At 40.5% G+C, this 18133-nt stretch overlaps 1 protein-coding gene and 1 long non-coding RNA gene across 2 annotated transcripts in view; one reads left to right on the top strand and one right to left on the bottom strand.

Annotated features, from left to right (window-relative positions):
- Positions 1-18133, bottom strand: part of LOC129457312 (uncharacterized) — a 348575-nt gene that overhangs the window by 177013 nt on the left and 153429 nt on the right. The window lies entirely within an intron of this gene.
- Positions 1-18133, top strand: part of xpo4 (exportin 4) — a 79822-nt gene that overhangs the window by 36353 nt on the left and 25336 nt on the right. Inside the window, exon 8 of the mRNA XM_033986799.2 lies at positions 13690-13847. Within this exon, the coding sequence (XP_033842690.1) occupies positions 13690-13847 (158 nt within the window). The remainder of the gene's footprint in view (positions 1-13689; positions 13848-18133) is intronic.

Raw genomic sequence — 18133 nt, 5'->3', positions numbered from 1 at the left:
AGTGTCATCAGCGTAGCAGTGAAAATTAATGCCATGTTTTCTGATAATGTTACCCAATGGCAACATATACAGAGTAAATAGGATTGGACCAAGCACAGATCCTTGTGGAACACCACAGGCTACTTTAGAACAGGGAGAGGTGCTCTGGTTTATACTAACAAACTGGTACCTATCAGATAGATAGGATTTAAACCATTTGAGGGTGGTCCCTCTGATTCCAATGTCACATTCTAACCGCTGCAGTAGAATGTTGTGATCAATGGTGTCAAATGCTGCACTGAGGTCCAGTAGGACCAGAACTGAAGCCAGCCCGTTATCAGCAGCTAGTAGTAAGTCATTTGTTACTTTAAGCAGTGCGGTCTCTGTGCTGTGGTGAGCTCTGAATCCAGATTGAAATTTTTCAAATATATTATTGTCCTGCAGGTGGCGGCAGAGCTGTTTCACCACCACTCGTTCTAGAATTTTTGAGAGGAAGGGAAGATTAGAGATAGGTCTATAGTTGGCTAGTTCATCAGGATTTAGGTTAGGTTTTTTCAAAAGGGGTTTAATCACAGCATACTTAAAGGACTGAGGAACGTAGCCATTTTCTAACGACATATTTATTGTGATATGGATGGAATCTATTATTAGGGGGAGGGCTTCTGAGGGGTCTGATTGGAATAGGGTCGAGCATACAGGTTGATGGTTTGGATGACATGATGGCTGAGGTAATCTCCACCTCATCAACAGGAGTAAATTTATCTAATATTATTAGAGGATCTATGTGGGATATTGGTATTACAGACTGGATTAGCTCAGAGCTGATTTTTGGAGTAGCTTTGTTGATTTTGTCTCTAATGGTTGTAATTTTGTAATTGAAGAAAGTCATCACAACTAATGTTCGAGGGGATAAGAGACTCATTAGGAGTGTGGGAGTTTGTCAGCCTGGCTACAGTGCTGAACAGAAATCTGGGGTTATTTTTGTTTACTTCTATTAGATTTGAATAGTATCTGGTTTGGGCTTTCCGCAGAGCGGCCTTATAAGTGAGCAGGCAGAGCTTCCATGCCTTCAGAGACTGCTCAGAGCGCGAGCGGCGCCAAAGCTTCTCTGTGCGTCTTACATGTTGTTTGAGTGTCCTGAGCTCTTGGTTTAATTCTTTTCTGTTTTAGCGGAGCTACAACATCGAGAGCAGATTTTAAGCTGAGCATTGTTCTGTCAACCAATTGATCAGTGACAAATGGATTAAAATTAATTTCATTGTTATAGAACAAGGCACATTCAAATCCCAATACAAATAAATAAAAAAAATTATAATAATTATACAGTCAACAATTTGCACTATTGCTATGTTATTATGGGGTTATTAAAACGTGTGAATTTGTGTAATATAAGAGAAAAGTGCAGATAAAGTTTTTTCACTCATAAGCACAGTGAAACAGAGCAGGTTTGAGTTTAGATTTAAACAGAGTGGAAGCCCCTATCTAACAAATTGGCTCTCTAGCCCCTCTTAAAATTGCATTTAAAAAAAAAAAAAAAATCATATAAGAGAATCTATTTGCCCTGGACTTTCACACAGGGCTTATTTGTTATGGGACACAATGTGACAAAGTCAAATTACTCTAGCTATTGCTAAAATAATGGCGGAAAATTATTATTATGACCCCACCTTAAACCCAATAGGAGGTCTGCCATATTGGGTGCAACTTCTTTATTGAAAAATTGTACCCCTCATACTAAGAATACCTCAACTTTGGATTTTCATTCAAAAGGCTTGGAAACTGTTCAAAATAATCTAGACCCATTTGCAATTAAAGATTATTGTTTAGATTTTTGATTAACCCGTTAACGTTCCAACGGCCCGCCGTCGCCTTTACCTTACAACTTTACAGCAATGTACATATATTTCTGCGTCACCCACACAAACAATCTACACATCAAATGAAAGCTACGGCACTCATCTTTCTGAATATGTAAACCATTTACACCTGTACTCATCACAGTACTGACAGGAAAGCCGTTTTTACAGAGAAATCAGAAATGTGGATTTATGGAAACACTTTGGTCACCTTGAATGTTGTAAAGTGTTCTATAAATAAATGTTGATTGACTGATTTGGACATCACTTATGTTTGAGCGCTCTGGTTCTGTCAAACATCAACATATTCACACAAAGTTGGGCTCATTCGTTCTGTAAAGGTCCAGAGAATATAATCCAGTCAAGAAATTATGTCCACAAAAGAAGTTAGATCCTCCATGTGAATAAGGTGGGGGTTGTGAGTTACTGGAGCCCTGAACAGTGAATGAGTGCTACAGATGACTGAAAGAGTACACCCCACTTTCCCCCTTGTAGAATCAAGCAGTTACATTATACACGTTTAGTGATGTTTTCCCCTTAAAGCCAATGAGGAGCGGAACACGACGATGCATGACATACAATGGTTTCTCGTAAACAGACGGAGTTTGCTGCGCACGTAAAAGGATGAGACTGGATGCAAAGATCTGTTTTGCAGCAGTTTTGTGTTTTAAACAATGGACAAAACAAAGGAAGTACACGACCGAGGACACTGTGGATGTTTGTACAAGTTAACCTAGAGGCATCTCGGAAGATCTCATGATGAGATTCAGATGCTATTGTGCTGTTGACTTAATTGTGGGTCAGATATATCATGTGTAACCATTAGCCCCTCCGACCACCACCAATCATTCACGCACACACCACTTGAGCGAAGCGTCTTGCCTAAGGACACAATGACAGAAGTTGGTCCGAGCGGGACTCGATCCTCCATCCTTCCGGTTGGGGGACCAAAGCTCTAACCACTGAGCCACTCTTGCATAATGACTGTCACTGTACAATCATGTACAGTGTGTTTTTAGTTATATATATTTCTTTTGACCCATGCCACTTGTTTTGACTATATTTTATATGCAAATATACATTTTATATTGTGTTTTGATATGATATATAAATGTACAGAAATAGAGCAGCTGCGTGTGCAGATACAAGCCGTGTCCCAATTCGCCCACCTGGCCTTAGAATCACCATTGGAAGGGCGGTTCGAAGGGCAGTTACGTAATTTCCGGCGCGACAAGGGCTGTCCCATTTCAACCCACCCTACTGAATGCGGCCGACAAACCTGCCCTTCCCTTTCCACCGTTTCCATGGAGATCGGACGTAACCGGAGCATGCATCCGTGCACAATTCACGCACTTCTATATCCCATCATGCACCGCGACTACGCAAGAAACAGAAGAAAATGGAGTCCGTTGCGCAATACACGTTCAAATGTTCGTACTGGTTTACCTCTTCTACCACAGTATGACATGAAACTGTTAAATCTGAATAAAGATCTGTACAGTGTGTTTGATGATTAAAAAGGAGTTACATGGAATAAAGGAATGTGCAGTTATTGCTAAACAATAAGAAGACATTATTATCATTAAAAATTATTACTGCAATAAGAATAATGTAAAAATGCTCGTTTCTATTGTAAGCGTCAAAGACCAAGAGACTGAAACGTAAAGTCAGAAGGGTTTAATGAGTTGCACACAGGTAATGTGAACAATGATGCAACGGACTCTGAGGAAAGGACAGAAGAGAGTCCTGAGACGTGCACAAAATCTTCATGAGTTCCGTACATTCCATACGTCTGCGCCCCTCGTGGGCACGTGTCATTTACTTTCGTGTTAGTAAATCAAGACACTAGCTTGATGTAGCGCTGCACTGCTAGAAAATACCTTATAATAATCAGATGAAAAGAACTGGCACGGCATAGAAGGGAAACAGTGCCCTCTACTGTTATTAAAGTGGTGTAGCCACTGGCCAAAATACCGAACCATTAAACTGCAATATCCCACTATATGTACAACTAATCAATGTTCTCTTGTTTATAGACTATGAATGTAGAAATTATATTGTTACCTCTGTCTCTGTTATTACGTTTTCACAAGGTATATTTTGTTTAAGTTATGAAGTAGCTACAATTGAGTAAAAAAATCACCTCAAACGTTATATTTGCCTATTAATATTCAATCTAAACAGAAAGAAACGGCTGTGATGACGACATCTTGACTTTTTTTCTATTAAATAACAAATCATTAAAAATAAGGTACGTAATGTACGTATCGTACGCTCAAAGACAGCGGTGGAAGTGCGGTCCGTGGTGTGGGCCTGTCCCACTTCAGCAAGATGGCGGCTACACTGAGGAGGGCAGATTCTCGACCGGAACCTTGAAACTACACTTTTGAAGAGTACTTCGAAAGGACCCTTGAAGGGTGCATTTGGCGAATTGGGACACAGCCACAGATTCCTCTCAGTGTGAGCTTTCAGTAGAGCCCTCATTGCCCCAACTGTCTCCATTTGGATAGGTTTGGAGAGGCCTGGACTTACTAATGATAAAATGAGTGTAAAACTCAAATTTTTATAGGTATTGACCTCAAATTTGAAATGTGAGTGGTCAACAGGATTTTCAGTTGAGATATAGTGTATTTTTGTCCCCAGCTACCTGCTGCAGCTTTCTACACCTTCATTTTAACAAAAAAATTTAGGCAAGGATGAGAAAAATTATTTTTTATGTGTGTTCCAAAGCGTATAAATGCTCAGCAGACAAACTTACAATGATTCTGACATCTGTGGGTAAAACTATAGGGTGTTACCTTAACAAAGACCCCAAACTTGTGTATTTACTACTGAGGGTTCAATAATGGTGATCATTTTAATTTGGAGAGGTCAGAACAAAGGCAATTTCACCAAAATTACCCAGAATGCTAAGGGGTGTGGCTAACCTGCAAAACATCCTTTGCTTCCTCTGGGCCACATTGAGTGTGGTACACACCATGTCAGCAAACAGCACAGTGATAACCTGTAGCCCTATATATAGGCCCACTGACTGATTACAAGATTGTAGACACCTGTGATGCTAATTAGTGGACACACCTTGGCTTAACATGTCCCTTTGGTCACATGATTTTCAGTCTTTTCTAGGGGTACCATAATTTTTGTCCAGGCCTGTTTATTTTTTTAAGTAATTCTGTTGAAGCATGGTTGAAAAACAATGTTGTCTTGTTATATATACACACTACTGTTCAGAAGGGTCACCCAGACAATTGTGTTTTTCATGAAAAGTCAAGATATTGAAACATGGTTAGAAATAATATTTATTTGAAATATTTTTTTCCTTCAAACTTTGCTTTTGTCAAAGAATCCTCCATTTGCAGCAATTACAGCATTGCAGACCTTTGGCATTCTAGCTGTTAATTTGTTGAGTCATCTGGAGAAATTTCACCCCACACTTCTAGAGCCTCTCCCACAAGTTGGATTGGCTGGATGGGCACTTCTTGCATACCATATGGTCAACCTGCTCCTACAACAGCTCAATGGGGTTTAGATCTGGTGACTGCGCTGGCCACTCCATTACAGATGAAATACCAGCTGCCTGCTTCTTCTCTAAATAGTTATTGCACAGTTTGGAGGTGTGCTTTGGGTCATTGTTCTGTTGTAGGATAAAATTGCCTCCAATCATGCACTGTCCACAGGGTATGGCATGGCGTTGCAAAATGGAGTGATAGCCTTCCTTATTCAAAATCCCACATCGTTGTCGGAAATCTTCAGTTTTTCTCGCATGGAATAGCCTTAATTTTTAAGAACAAGAATAGACTGTCTAGTTTCACATGAAAGTTCTCTTTTTCTGGCCATTTTGAGCGTTTAAGTGATGCTCCAGATGCTCAACCTGAAAGTCAGTTATATAGCTTCTCTAACCAGCTAAAGTGTTTTCAGATTCTACTATTAGAACACTGGAGTGATAGTTGCTGGAAATGGGAATCCATACACCTATGTAGATACTGCACCAAAAACCAGACATGTGCAGCTAGAATAGTCACCACATTAACAATGTAGAGTGTATTTCTGATTAGTTTTTTTTTTTTTTTTTTTTTTTTTTGTCTTGGGCAAATAGACATCTTTTCTCTTGCATAGCCTATGCAGCCACAATCGATGTCAATCAACACATGATACAAGAGACAAGGAAAAATAAACAAAAACAGACAGCAAAATGCACACACAAAAAAAAAGGGTATCTCTGATTGCCCAAAAAGGAGTGGGAAGAAGAAAACTTATTTAATCCCACCCCCTCTGCTATTATTTCTTAACTTTAGCATACTTTACTTCCTTTTCATGATTGTATTACATGATTACATTGGGGACTATGAGTTAGACTCATGCAACTTAAGTGTTACATCATATTGGATAAGGTGCCAACAATGGTAAGGAAAGTTATTAATACCAACAATGGTAACGGACAGTAAATACCAACAATGGTAATGCACAGCAATACAGCAATAGTAATGGACAATAAATACGACAATAGTAATGGACAGCAAAATACAACAATGGTAATGGACAACAAATACCAACAATGGTAATGGACAACAAATACCAACAATGGTAAAGAAATGGTAGATACAAAGCCAGCATTACAAGATTACTGAAATTATATTAAGACTCTTCCTCTAGATACTGCGACCAGATCATATTTTTATATCGATGCTTGAACATACTGATACTATGGCATTGCTTGATGTGTATATCCAGACTGTTCCAAAGTTTAACACCACATACCGATACACAGAAACTTTTTCGAGTAGTTCTAACTTTAGGCAATTTGAATTTCTCATATTCTCTAAGATTGTATGTTCTCTCTTTGGCTGTAAACAAAACTTGCAGCTTACTCGGTAACACGTTTATAGAAGCTTTAAATAGTATAGATAATGTAACATATTTTACAAGATCAGGAATTTTTAGGAGCTTTGAATATATGAATAGAGCATGTGTGTGTTCCAAGTATCCGACTTTATGGATGATTCGCAAAGCACGTTTCTGTAATACAACTAATGGATTAAGTGTAGATTGGTAAGTATTCCCCCACACTTAAACACAATAAGTGAGGTATGGGAGTACTATGGAACAGTATAAAGTACGTAGGGCATTTTGATCAAGGTAGTTTTTTGCTTTATTTATTATTGCGAGGCTTTTTGAGATTTTGCTTTTTATTTGTCTAATATGGGCTTTCCATGATAATTTATTGTCTATTATGACACCCAAAAATTTGATCTCATTTACACTTTCAATTTGAACATCATCAATCAGGATTGGTAGCTCTGTATTAATTTTTGAATTTCCAAAAAGCATAACTTTTGTCTTCTTTAAATTAAGCGATAATTTGTTGCAATTCATCCACTTTTTTATTTTATCAAGTTCCTTGTTTACAGTACAAATGAGTTCATTGTAATTTGGACTACTGTAAAATATGTTAGTATCATCCGCAAATAAAATAAGTTTTAATGACGGGGATACATTAAAGATATCATTTATGTATATATTAAACAGTTTTGGCCCCAAAACGGAGCCCTGGGGAACTCCACAAGCAATACCAAGCATATCAGAAGTGTGCACTCCCATTTGTACAAATTGTTCTCTCTTTGTGAGATACGTTCGTAACCAGTTGCCGGCTAGTCCTCTGATCCCATATCGTTCAAGCTTTTTAAGTAAAATGTCATGATTGATGGTATCGAAAGCTTTTTTCAGGTCTATAAAGATACCAATAGCATATTGTTTTTGGTCCAATGCATTTGTGATTTCCTCTGTTGCATCAATGATTGCCATTGAAGTTGTTCTTTTTGCTCTAAACCCGTATTGTCTCTCGTTGATAATTTGATGCTTATCTAAAAATGTTTCGAGACGTGAATTAAACAGTTTTTCAAGAATTTTTGAAAACTGTGGTAGTAAAGAGATTGGTCTGTAATTCGTAAAGCAGTGTTTGTTGTCACTTTTGAATATTGGAATTACTTTTGCGGTTTTCATTTTTTGGGGGAACTGACCTGACTGAAATGATAAGTTGCAGATATGCGTCAGAGGTTTTGCTATGTTGTCTATTACCTTTTTTATTAATGCCATATCAATATCATGACAATCTCTGGATGTCTTACCTTTACACTTGAGAACAATGCTTGTCACCTCCTGAACATTTGTTGCAGATAAAAACATAGAATGTGGATTTTGATCAATACTTATCCTACACTGGCAAGCTTTATTATCATGAATTTTTGCAGCCAGCTGTGAACCCACGTTAATAAAGAAATGATTAAAGCTATTGGTTACATCACTCATGTTATGAATTTCACCATTTGTATTGTTAAAGTAATCCGGATATACAGACTTTCTAGCTTCTTGTTTAATTAGACTATTCAATGTCTTCCACATTCCTTTCATACTACTTCTATTTTCATATAACTGTTTTCTATAATATAACTTCTTACTCGTTCTAATTATGTCTGTTAATTTGTTTTTATATTTCTTATATCTCTCTTCATCTTCTTTTGTTTTAGAATTGACAAATTTCCTATACAAGTTATTTTTCTTTTTACAAGCATTCATTATTCCTTTTGTCAACCAAGGGTTGTCTGCGTTTTTGCTTTTTGTTTTAAATTCCTTAACAGGACAATGTTTCTTATACAAAACCATGAATATATCCAAAAAAGTAGTATATGCTTTATCAACATCTGTTTCATTGAAGACTGAGCTCCAATCTTGGAGCAATAAACTATTATTCAATTCATTTGTTGCTTCTTCGGTTATAATTCTTTTACAGACTAAATTACTCTCACGTCTTATTTTTTTTATATCATAATCGTAAACAGCAAAAACAGGTAAATGGTCAGTAATATCACAGATAAAGATGCCACTGGTTATTTGATTATCCATGACATTTGTAAAGATATTATCAATGACTGTAGCACTGTGCGAAGTTATTCTGCTTGGTCTAGTTATTGTTGGGTAGAGGGACATGGAGAACATATTATTTGTGAAGTCCTCTATACTTTTCTGTCTGGTTGGATTTAATAAGTCTATGTTGTAATCGCCACAGATGAATAATGTTTTTTGATTGGCAGTGGAAAAAAGTTTCTCTATCCATTCATTAAAAATGTCAATATTTGAGCCGGGTGCTCGATAAACAACGCTCACCAGAATGTTTTTCTTTTTTCCATTTAGCAGTTCAACAGTTAAGCATTCCATGATTCCATCTAATGCAAGTGTCATGTTGGTTAATTCCACATATCTGAGTGAGTTATGAATATAGAGAGCAACCCCACCCCCAGTTTTATTTTCCCTATTTTTGTACACAAGTTTGTACTCTTCAAGATCAAAGTCTATGCCTTTATCAATATTGAACCATGTTTCAGTTATTGCTATAATACTAAAGGGATAATTAAAATGTTGCAAATATTCTCTAATAGAGGGAAAATTTGCATACATACTTCTGCTGTTAACATGTATGATTGATAATTTGCCCTCTATTTCCACATTGTTTTCAAACTGTTCTTGAACAATATAACTACATTTATTAAACACAGAAGAGAGAAAATGTGCATCTGGGTCTATATCTGCAGCTGGATCAATTGTGTCTTCTTCATTTACAAAAGTGTCCAGATCCAATTGAACGAGTTCTTGCGATGTGTCCATGCCATTGCTTTCAGTTACAACTGAGTGTGAAAATCTACTTGGTGTAGTGAGCATGGGATGTGTAGTGAGTTACCTTGCGTTCATGTCAGTATTTATCAAGTTCTTCTTTACTCCTCACCATTAAGACTTTTGCTTCCTCCGGAGTCCCATTAAGTTTAATAAAGATCTTGCAGTTCCTTACCCAAGTGTGTTGTATTTTGTGCTCTCTTCTTAGCAGTCGTGCCTTCTTGGCAATTTCAGCATTTCTCCTCGTCAGGTGGTCGTTCATGAAGACGTTCGTTCCTTTTAATTTCAGTCCTTGTTTCAGAAGGGCGAGTTTAAAGTTATCTTCATTGAAAAAAACAGTGCTTTTCTTTCTTTTGAACGGTAGTATTTATATGTGTGTGTGTATGTATATATATATATATATATATATATATATATATATATATATATATATATATATATATATATTTTTTTTTTTTTTATTTATTTATTTATTTATTTATTTATGGACAGAAGGCAAAAGTGAAGATATGAGATTTTTTTGGTATTTATTATCTAGAAATGCATTATTCCCTAGTGCTTTTTCTACATAAATAGTAGTTTTTGCATGTACGCCCATACATGTGTAGTCCTGTGAGTGCAACTTGGGTTGGATACATAGAGATACAGTGGGGCAAAAAAAGTATTCAGCCACCAACTGTGCAAGTTCTCCCACTTAAAAAGATGAGAGGCACCTGTAAAGTTCATCATAGGTACACTTCTACTGTGAGAGACAGAGTGGGGGGGAAAGAAGCCAGGAAATCACACTGTAGGATTTTTAATGAATGAATTGGTAAATTCCTGTATAAAATAAATATTTGGTCACCTAACAAGCAAGATTTCTGGCTCTCACGGACCTGTAACTTCTTCTTTAAGAGGATCCTCTGTCCTCCACTCATTTCCTGTATTAATGGCACCTGTGTGAACTTGTTATCAGTATAAAAGACACATGTCCACAACCTCAAACCGTCAGACTCCAATCTCCACTACGACCAAAGAGCTGTCAAAGGACACTAGAAACAAAATTTTAGACTTGCACCAGGCTGGGAAGACTGACTGTGCAAAAGGTAAGCAGCTTGTTTTGAAGAAATCAACTGTGGGAGCAATTATTATGGTGCGTTCACACCAGAGCATCAGGGGTGTCGTGTTCACATGCAAAGTCTACGGTGGACGCACGTCTTGGGCGTCCTGCATTTTTGCGTCTTCAAGCATCAAACCGTGCGAATCTGGCGTTGACTTGAGCGTCTAAGCGTGAGACACTGAAGATGTGTGTCCAAAAGTTGAAAAAGCAGAATTTTTTGCCATTTGACATGCAGCGTCAACCAATCAAAGAGTACGCTCCATTGTCCTCGAGATGTCATTATTCGGAAGACCAGGGAGCCACAAACACTTTGCTTTGTGATTGCCGTTTGCCAGCACCCACTACTTTACAATGTGACGTTGGCAGATTATAGAGACCCGGACAAAAAGGACCTTGCCTGGAAGACAGTCAGTGAGGAGCTCGTTGTGTCTGGTAAGTTATCACAACTTTGGAGCGGTAAAATATTTGCCCACCTTTAGGCTATCTAGTGCTAAGGTAATGAAGTTGCAGTTGACGCGCATCATCTGGACGCGCGTCCAAAGCGCCCAAGACGCGTGTCAGAGGTGTCTGCCCTCAAATGCAAAGGTGTTCAACTAGAGGCGTCCAGCGCGTTCTTGACGCCCCGGTATGAACGCACCATTAGAAAATGGAAGACATGCAAGACCACTGATAATCTCCCTCAATCTGGGGCTCCACGCTAGATCTCACCCCGTGGGGTCAAAATGATCTCAAAAACAATGAGCAAAAATCCCAGAACCACATGGGGGGACCTAGTGAATGACCTGCAGAGAGATGGGACCAAAGTAACAAAGGCTACCATTGCTAAGCGACAGCCCCAAAACATCACTGTTCTAGAAGAGATGGAGCAATGGGCCAAACTAACAGTATGTGAAAACCTTATGGAGACGTACAGAAAGTGTTTGACCTCTGTCATTGCCAACAAAGGGTATGTAACAAAGTGAGATGAACTTTTGTTATTGACCAAATACTTATTTACCACTATAATTTGCTAATAAATTCTTAAAAAATCAGACAATGTGATATCCTGGATTCTTTTCCCCCATTCTGTCTCTCATAGCTGAAGTGAACCTATGATGAAAATTACATACCTCTCTCATCTTTTTAAGTGGGAGAACTTGTACAATTGGTGGCTGACTAAATACTTTTTTTCCCCACTGTATGTAATTGTTTTGAGAGCTTTTGCCAAGCCCTTATTTTAGTCAACAGGCAGCACATGTCTTTAGTACATCAAGAATCTCTTTAGTTAACTTCAGTCCTAGTTGTGATGTTAATCCCTACAAAAATAAATTGAAATTCAAGTCTTACGCCAGCCATGTGAGTGCATGACATCATATGCTTTAATCTAAAAATAATTCATAAATAATAACTGGATAAAAATGATCACCAAGAACCATTCCATAGATGCCATTCTTTACAGCCTTCCGCCATGTTGGGAGGTGGACATGTGTGACAGAAAAACCACACATAGTTGAGATGTTTAAAGGTATACTTGCTCTGTCGCCCCTGTCCGACAGCCACACAAACCCCTCTAACTATAGTCACTCTGACATATCTGGGGTGGCACTCAGCACTGGCCAGCTGCTTTTTCATAGCAACGCGCCTCTTTGGCCTCGCACCACCAACGGATCCCTCCCCATCTCTCCCCATATCAGCACTGCATCAGCCCCATATCGGCTCTGTCCCTAAAGAGGACCTCACACTCCAGACAGCTCTCTTTACCCTGCAAGCGTCCTTTCTGAACAACAAGGCAAAATACAGAGCAAACCTGTGTAGCCAACCAGGGCAGTTGAGGCCTCCTGGACCATTCTGGAAAACACCTAAATTAGCACGATCACTCATTGTTGTCCTGGGTGAATTTGCTTCTTAAAGACCGCAACAAGAGGATTTCTGTGGAGACCTGGACATGCTGCCTAATTGTGTATTTTCATGTAGAAGTCACTCTTACCTGAGGATGTGGAAAATACTGTTCCAGTCTTGTTTTAATCGGAATGTTTTGGGATGAGTTTGGAGTGGTCCTCACTCCAGGAGATGGTGACACAGAGCCCTCTAGAATTGCCCTGTTGCTTTGGAGAGATAGCTGTGACCTGGACCATGGCCTCCAGCTAAGGAGCTCGAGTTTGGCTGTGGTTCTAGTCTCATTCTTGGACATTTGGAACAGTTTGTTCATAGGCACTAAGTACTGTAAGTACTATGTATACCCTTTGTTCATTAGATTAAAACTTTTTTCCCTTATTAGACAGGACAGCTGTAAGATGAAATGAGGAGAGTGTAGAGACATTCAGATCCCAGGCAGCAAATCCATAATGCCGAGGTGATACAACCACATATGTGCAATGCCTTAAACCCCTATGCTTCCAGCAAGCATGTTTAATTGATTTTCAATTAAAAGGTGTATCTTTTCTGGTGGGGAGCTTGGAGACATGAGGCTGTTCACAGTAAGGGTGCATGTCATGGTACTCTTCAGGCCCACCTTTCCACAAATTTTTGTCTTGTGATCAAAGCGTTTGATACCATACTGAGGTAAATTTCAGGCCAACCAATAACACTTTTTTTTAATTTTACATTTTTGTATTTATTTATTTTTGTTTATTTAACTGGGTCAGATGTTTGAGAAAAGCGAATATGACCTAAGTTAATAAAGATAAATGAATGAATGAACCTACGCTCTGTGCTGTGTGGCCACAGACCCTCACATGTGCCCTGGTATTGTCACAGCACAGCCTGTTAAATCCCTTCCTTTGTGTTCTAGCACCTTTTTGCCATTTTTTTCTTTAGCCTTCTACTTTTCATTCTAAGGAGAATCGTTTGGTAAAAAAGCAACATTTTATTTTCTCCTAACTAGAGGTGCCACACCTGGTTAAAAGAGACTGTTTGTGCTCCCCCCCCCCCCCCATTACATACATTTTTTTTTAAGTAATGAAATATTTCAGACACAGTTCACAAAAAGAAATAAAAGCAATTGCTAATCCCTAAACACACGTTTTTGTTTTTAACAGGCCTGTTTAGCAATCAGATTGAAATGCATTTAGATGATTCTCACATCTCTGTGCTGTCTCTACTTGTCTTCAGGTGCACAAGAAAGTCCGTGAAGACTCTGACATGGCCCAGGAGTCACTGCAGTGCCTGGCCCAGCTGGCATCCATGCACGGGCCCATCTTCCCAAACGAGAGCGCCCAGGTGTCTTACCTGGCTCACATGGTGGAGGGGCTGCTCGGTATGATCAATGGGTCAGTGTCACCAAACTCCACCACACACTTCAGAACACTGCAAGATGGCTTTGGGCTTTCTATTAAAGCTTAAGCCAGACGCTAACTTGTTGGGTCAAAAGTATCGAAAATCAGATTGTAATGGACACTAAACTAGTATCAAAAATAGATATTCATTTGAACAACTATTAAAACTAAAAGAAGTCACAATCACGGGACAGAAATTAACCTCTCCTGTATAACTTTAGAATTGTCTTGAGCTGTATCAAAATAATATAAGACCACATAGACTAGTATACACCCCTGAACCACTATGGGACATAGTGAGGGATTACACAGATATAAATATATAGAAGAAAGTACTGTGATTTAATCATGAAAATCATAGTTTTCAAATTGACAGCTACCCTTTACCTTTGTACAGTAGAAAATGACAATTCCAGGGCTGAAATCTTCCAAATGATTCTAGTCAAGGTGTATGGAGTTTAAAAACAGAGTTGAGCACTTCCTGTGTTACCGCATGACATTACACAGTGGAACAGAGTGTTTTCTGTATTTGCGAAGAACTCAGCCTAAATATGTAGGATTTGTGTGTTAAACATGTGTGAATGAAACAAAATACAACTCCAGGGATGTTTTGATGAGGAAACAACATTATAACAGATCAGAAAACAGCATAATATGGGCCCTGTAAAATCCAAACTTGCTCTTCATTGGTTCCTGCTGTAGATGCCTGTATTGGATCCCTGTTTTTTTTTTCTCACAAATACATATGTGGCTCCATTTCATAAGTAACTTGTGTAAATGAGTGTGTGTGTTGCATGAAGGTTCAGGTATAAATATCACGTGTGATCGTGACCAATGGGATCTGCACTGTAATCTCCTATTTTCAGACTGTTTTTCCTATGGCCTCATTGGACAACTATGTGCAGCGGGAGAGCACCAGCGCAGGACACCACCAGCGCGCGCCTCCTTTATGGGGATGGCTTAGAGGCTGTAGAAGCACCGTTTTATTACTCTACAGTGTCGCCTGTTGCAAACAAAAGAGATTGGATAGCTTCTAAAACAAAGTGCAGCAAATTGCTATGGTTGTAATGTACAACAGATTTAGTTTTGCCACTTAACTAGAGACATTTTGAATAGACTAAAGTCTCCTCATCAAAAACATACTTAGAGTTGTGTTGTGTTTTGTTTCATTCACATATGTTTAACACACAAACCTTGCATATTTAGGTTAATACAAGAAATGTTCCACTGTGTTTTTAAACTCCATACACTTTCACTAGAATCATCTGGATGATTTCAGCCCTGGAATTGCCGATCTACTAAACAAATGTAAAAGGTAGCTGTTAACTTGCCAACTACTGCTGCATGACATCACAAGGTGGAACAGAGCATTTGAGCTTTGGAGATGTAGATGTAGACAAACTAATAATAAAGAGTTACTCAAGCACGTGTGAATGAAACAAACCACAACTCCAGGTATGGTTTTGACATCATAGCAACATTATGACAAGACTTGAACTCAGCCAATTTTCGTAATCTAGGACCATCTAAAATTGTAATAAAACCAGTACGGGGCATAACAATAGAGTTTAACAGTTAGCTCTACAAAAAGTATTTATGTAAAAAACTGATATATTGATGTTCCCATGAAACATAATTGTGATACCTGCAGTGTGGTCATAGTATTTTCTAATATTTCAGACACTGTACTGAGAGTCTTATATTTTCACTGCATTGTTTTGTGACAGGACTTGTGATTTGGCATTTTATCATGTATTCTGTTGGAGTATCTGCTTGTCCCAGTGCTATACTGTGGGACATTTCTGACAAAACAATAACATTTCCATGTAGACAAGCAGGTAACAGGCTCCTTGCCAGAAAAATCACCATTAATGCTCCTGGACTGCCTTCTGAAGCAAATCCTTATCTGAACACATCCACAATTTCAATATTCCAATCTAGAAGTACTTTTCACAAGAGCCACATTCATGTCATCTCCACATAATAGTTGTTAAACTTATCTCTACAGACAAAGCACCAGTGTGTGGAACGCTGCTGTAAGCATGATGTAAAGCAGGGGTGTCAAACTCATTTTCACCAAGGGCCACATTTGGATCACGGTTGTCATCAAAGGGCCGGTTGTCAAGTTAAGACTGTAACAACTACTCGGTATATGTAATATCGGTATGTTACAAGTGAGAGTCTGTATTTGATTTTTCATAATATTTAAGTTGAATTGATCTATTGACAAAGACATTCACATTACTCCTTCAATAACAGAGCAAACATTAAGTAAACTTAACAGATAACAAATAACAAATTAACAAATATCAAATTTATTAAATTTGCTCTCCTCTGAACCTTTCTCATTCAGGGTGATCTGCTGAGAACTTGCATAAGAGATCTAGCATATAGCCTTAAAAAAAATGAATAAAGGCTGTCAGTGTCACTATATTGGTCACGTTAGGAGTGAAGCTGTCGTAACGGCTAGTGCAAGTGCGGACCAAGGAGTGCAGACTCGGGGCAAGTTGACAGTGTTTATTCACAGTTTGTGCAAAAGACAGATCAGATAGTTCATTTATCATACACGGGACGTAGGTAGCGGGAGGCAGACCAGACGGGCGTAGGGCAGGGCAGGAGCAGGAACACCAGGGCCGGAGCGGGAGCGGAGACTACCAGGACCGGAGCACGACGAGACCAGGGACAGGACCAGGGAAGACTGAGCAGGGGCAATCCAGAGAGCGGGAGCCAGAGCAGGAGTCGGGAAGCAAGCCGGGGGCCAAGACAGGGCAGGAGGCAAAGCAGAGGGTCAACTGTACCGGAGCTGGGGCGCAGAGGCAGGAGCAGGAACGAGCAAGAGCAGGAATCTGGAAAGTGGCAAAAACTCCAATGAGCAAACAGGCGGACAGGTAACAAAATACCAACCAGACCGGTTTGATCTGGGAGACGTGGAAGGTTTGGATGGATCCGGAGAGACGGGGGCAATTGGAGTCGTACAGCAGACGGATTTATGATTCTGATAATCTTAAATGGACCCAGGAAGCGGGGGGACAACTTGCGGGAGTCAGTCTTCAACGGGATGGTTTTGGACGAGAGCCAAACCATTTGGCCAGGTTGGTATGTGGGCGCCGGGACGCAGTGACGATCCCAGTGACGATCCACCGCTGCCTTGGTGCGTGCCCCGGACCTGATGAGGGCCGCCCTGGTCTTGCTCCACACACGGCGGCAGCGTTGGAGGTGATATTGGACGGACGGAATAGCGAGGTCTCTCTCCTCTGCGGGGAAGAGCGGGGGCTGCTATCCTAAGGAGGCTTCGAAAGGGGACACACCGGTGGCCGAGCTCACAAGGGAGTTATGAGCATATTCTTTCCAGGGCAGGTAAGCACTCCAGGTTGCAGGATTTGTGGATACCGTACATCGTAGGGCTCATTCTAGGTCCTGGTTGGCCCGTTCCGTCTGCCCATTCGACTGCGGGTGGAAGCCGGACGTGAGACTGACCGTAGCCCCTAAGCCATCGCAGAAAGCCTGCCACACCTGGGACGTGAACTGTGTTCCAGGATGCCGTGTAGGCAGAAGACATGGCGAGTGAGCTGGTCAGCGGTCTCCTTGGCCGTTGGGAGCTTAGGCAGGGCTATGAAGTGGGCGGCCTTGGATAAGCGGTCCACCACGGTGAGAATTACTGTGTTCCCCTGGGAGGTAGTCCCGTGACAAAGTCCACCGCGATGTGAGACCAAGGCCGCCGGGGAACTGTGAGGGAACACAAGAGACCAGAGGGGGGTGAATGGGAGGCCTTGGCTCGAGCACATACCTGGCAGGCCGACACAAAAGCCCGGGTGTCCGTGTCCATAGTGGGCCACCAGAAGTGTCTCTTGACCAGGGAGAGAGAGCGACTCGCACCGGGATGGCAGGCGAACCTGGAGGCGTGGGCCCACTGGAGCACCTGGTAACGAACAGGATCGGGGACAAACAGTTTACCAGGTGGGCCGTTACCTGGGTCAGGATCGTTGGTCTGGGCCTCTCGGACAGTGTCCTCAATTTCCCAATGAACCGCTGCGACGACACAAGAGGGGGGAATGATGGTTTCCGCGGAACCCGGGCCGTCGTCCAGGGTGAATTGGCGGGAGAGGGTGTCCGGTTTGGTGTTCCGAGACCCGGGCCGGTAGGTCAGGATAAAGTTGAAGCGGCTAAAAAACAAGGACCAATGAGCCTGGTGGGAGTTGAGAGGTTTGGCGGACTGAATGTACTCCAGGTTCTTGTGGTCGGTCGAAACCACGAACGGCTGCTCCACTCCCTCTAACCAA

The sequence above is a fragment of the Periophthalmus magnuspinnatus genome, chromosome 21 (genome assembly GCF_009829125.3).
Source record: "Periophthalmus magnuspinnatus isolate fPerMag1 chromosome 21, fPerMag1.2.pri, whole genome shotgun sequence".
NCBI lineage: Eukaryota > Metazoa > Chordata > Actinopteri > Gobiiformes > Gobiidae > Periophthalmus > Periophthalmus magnuspinnatus.
Note: the sequence above shows the minus strand (reverse complement) of the source record. Positions and strands in the feature narration are given on the sequence as shown.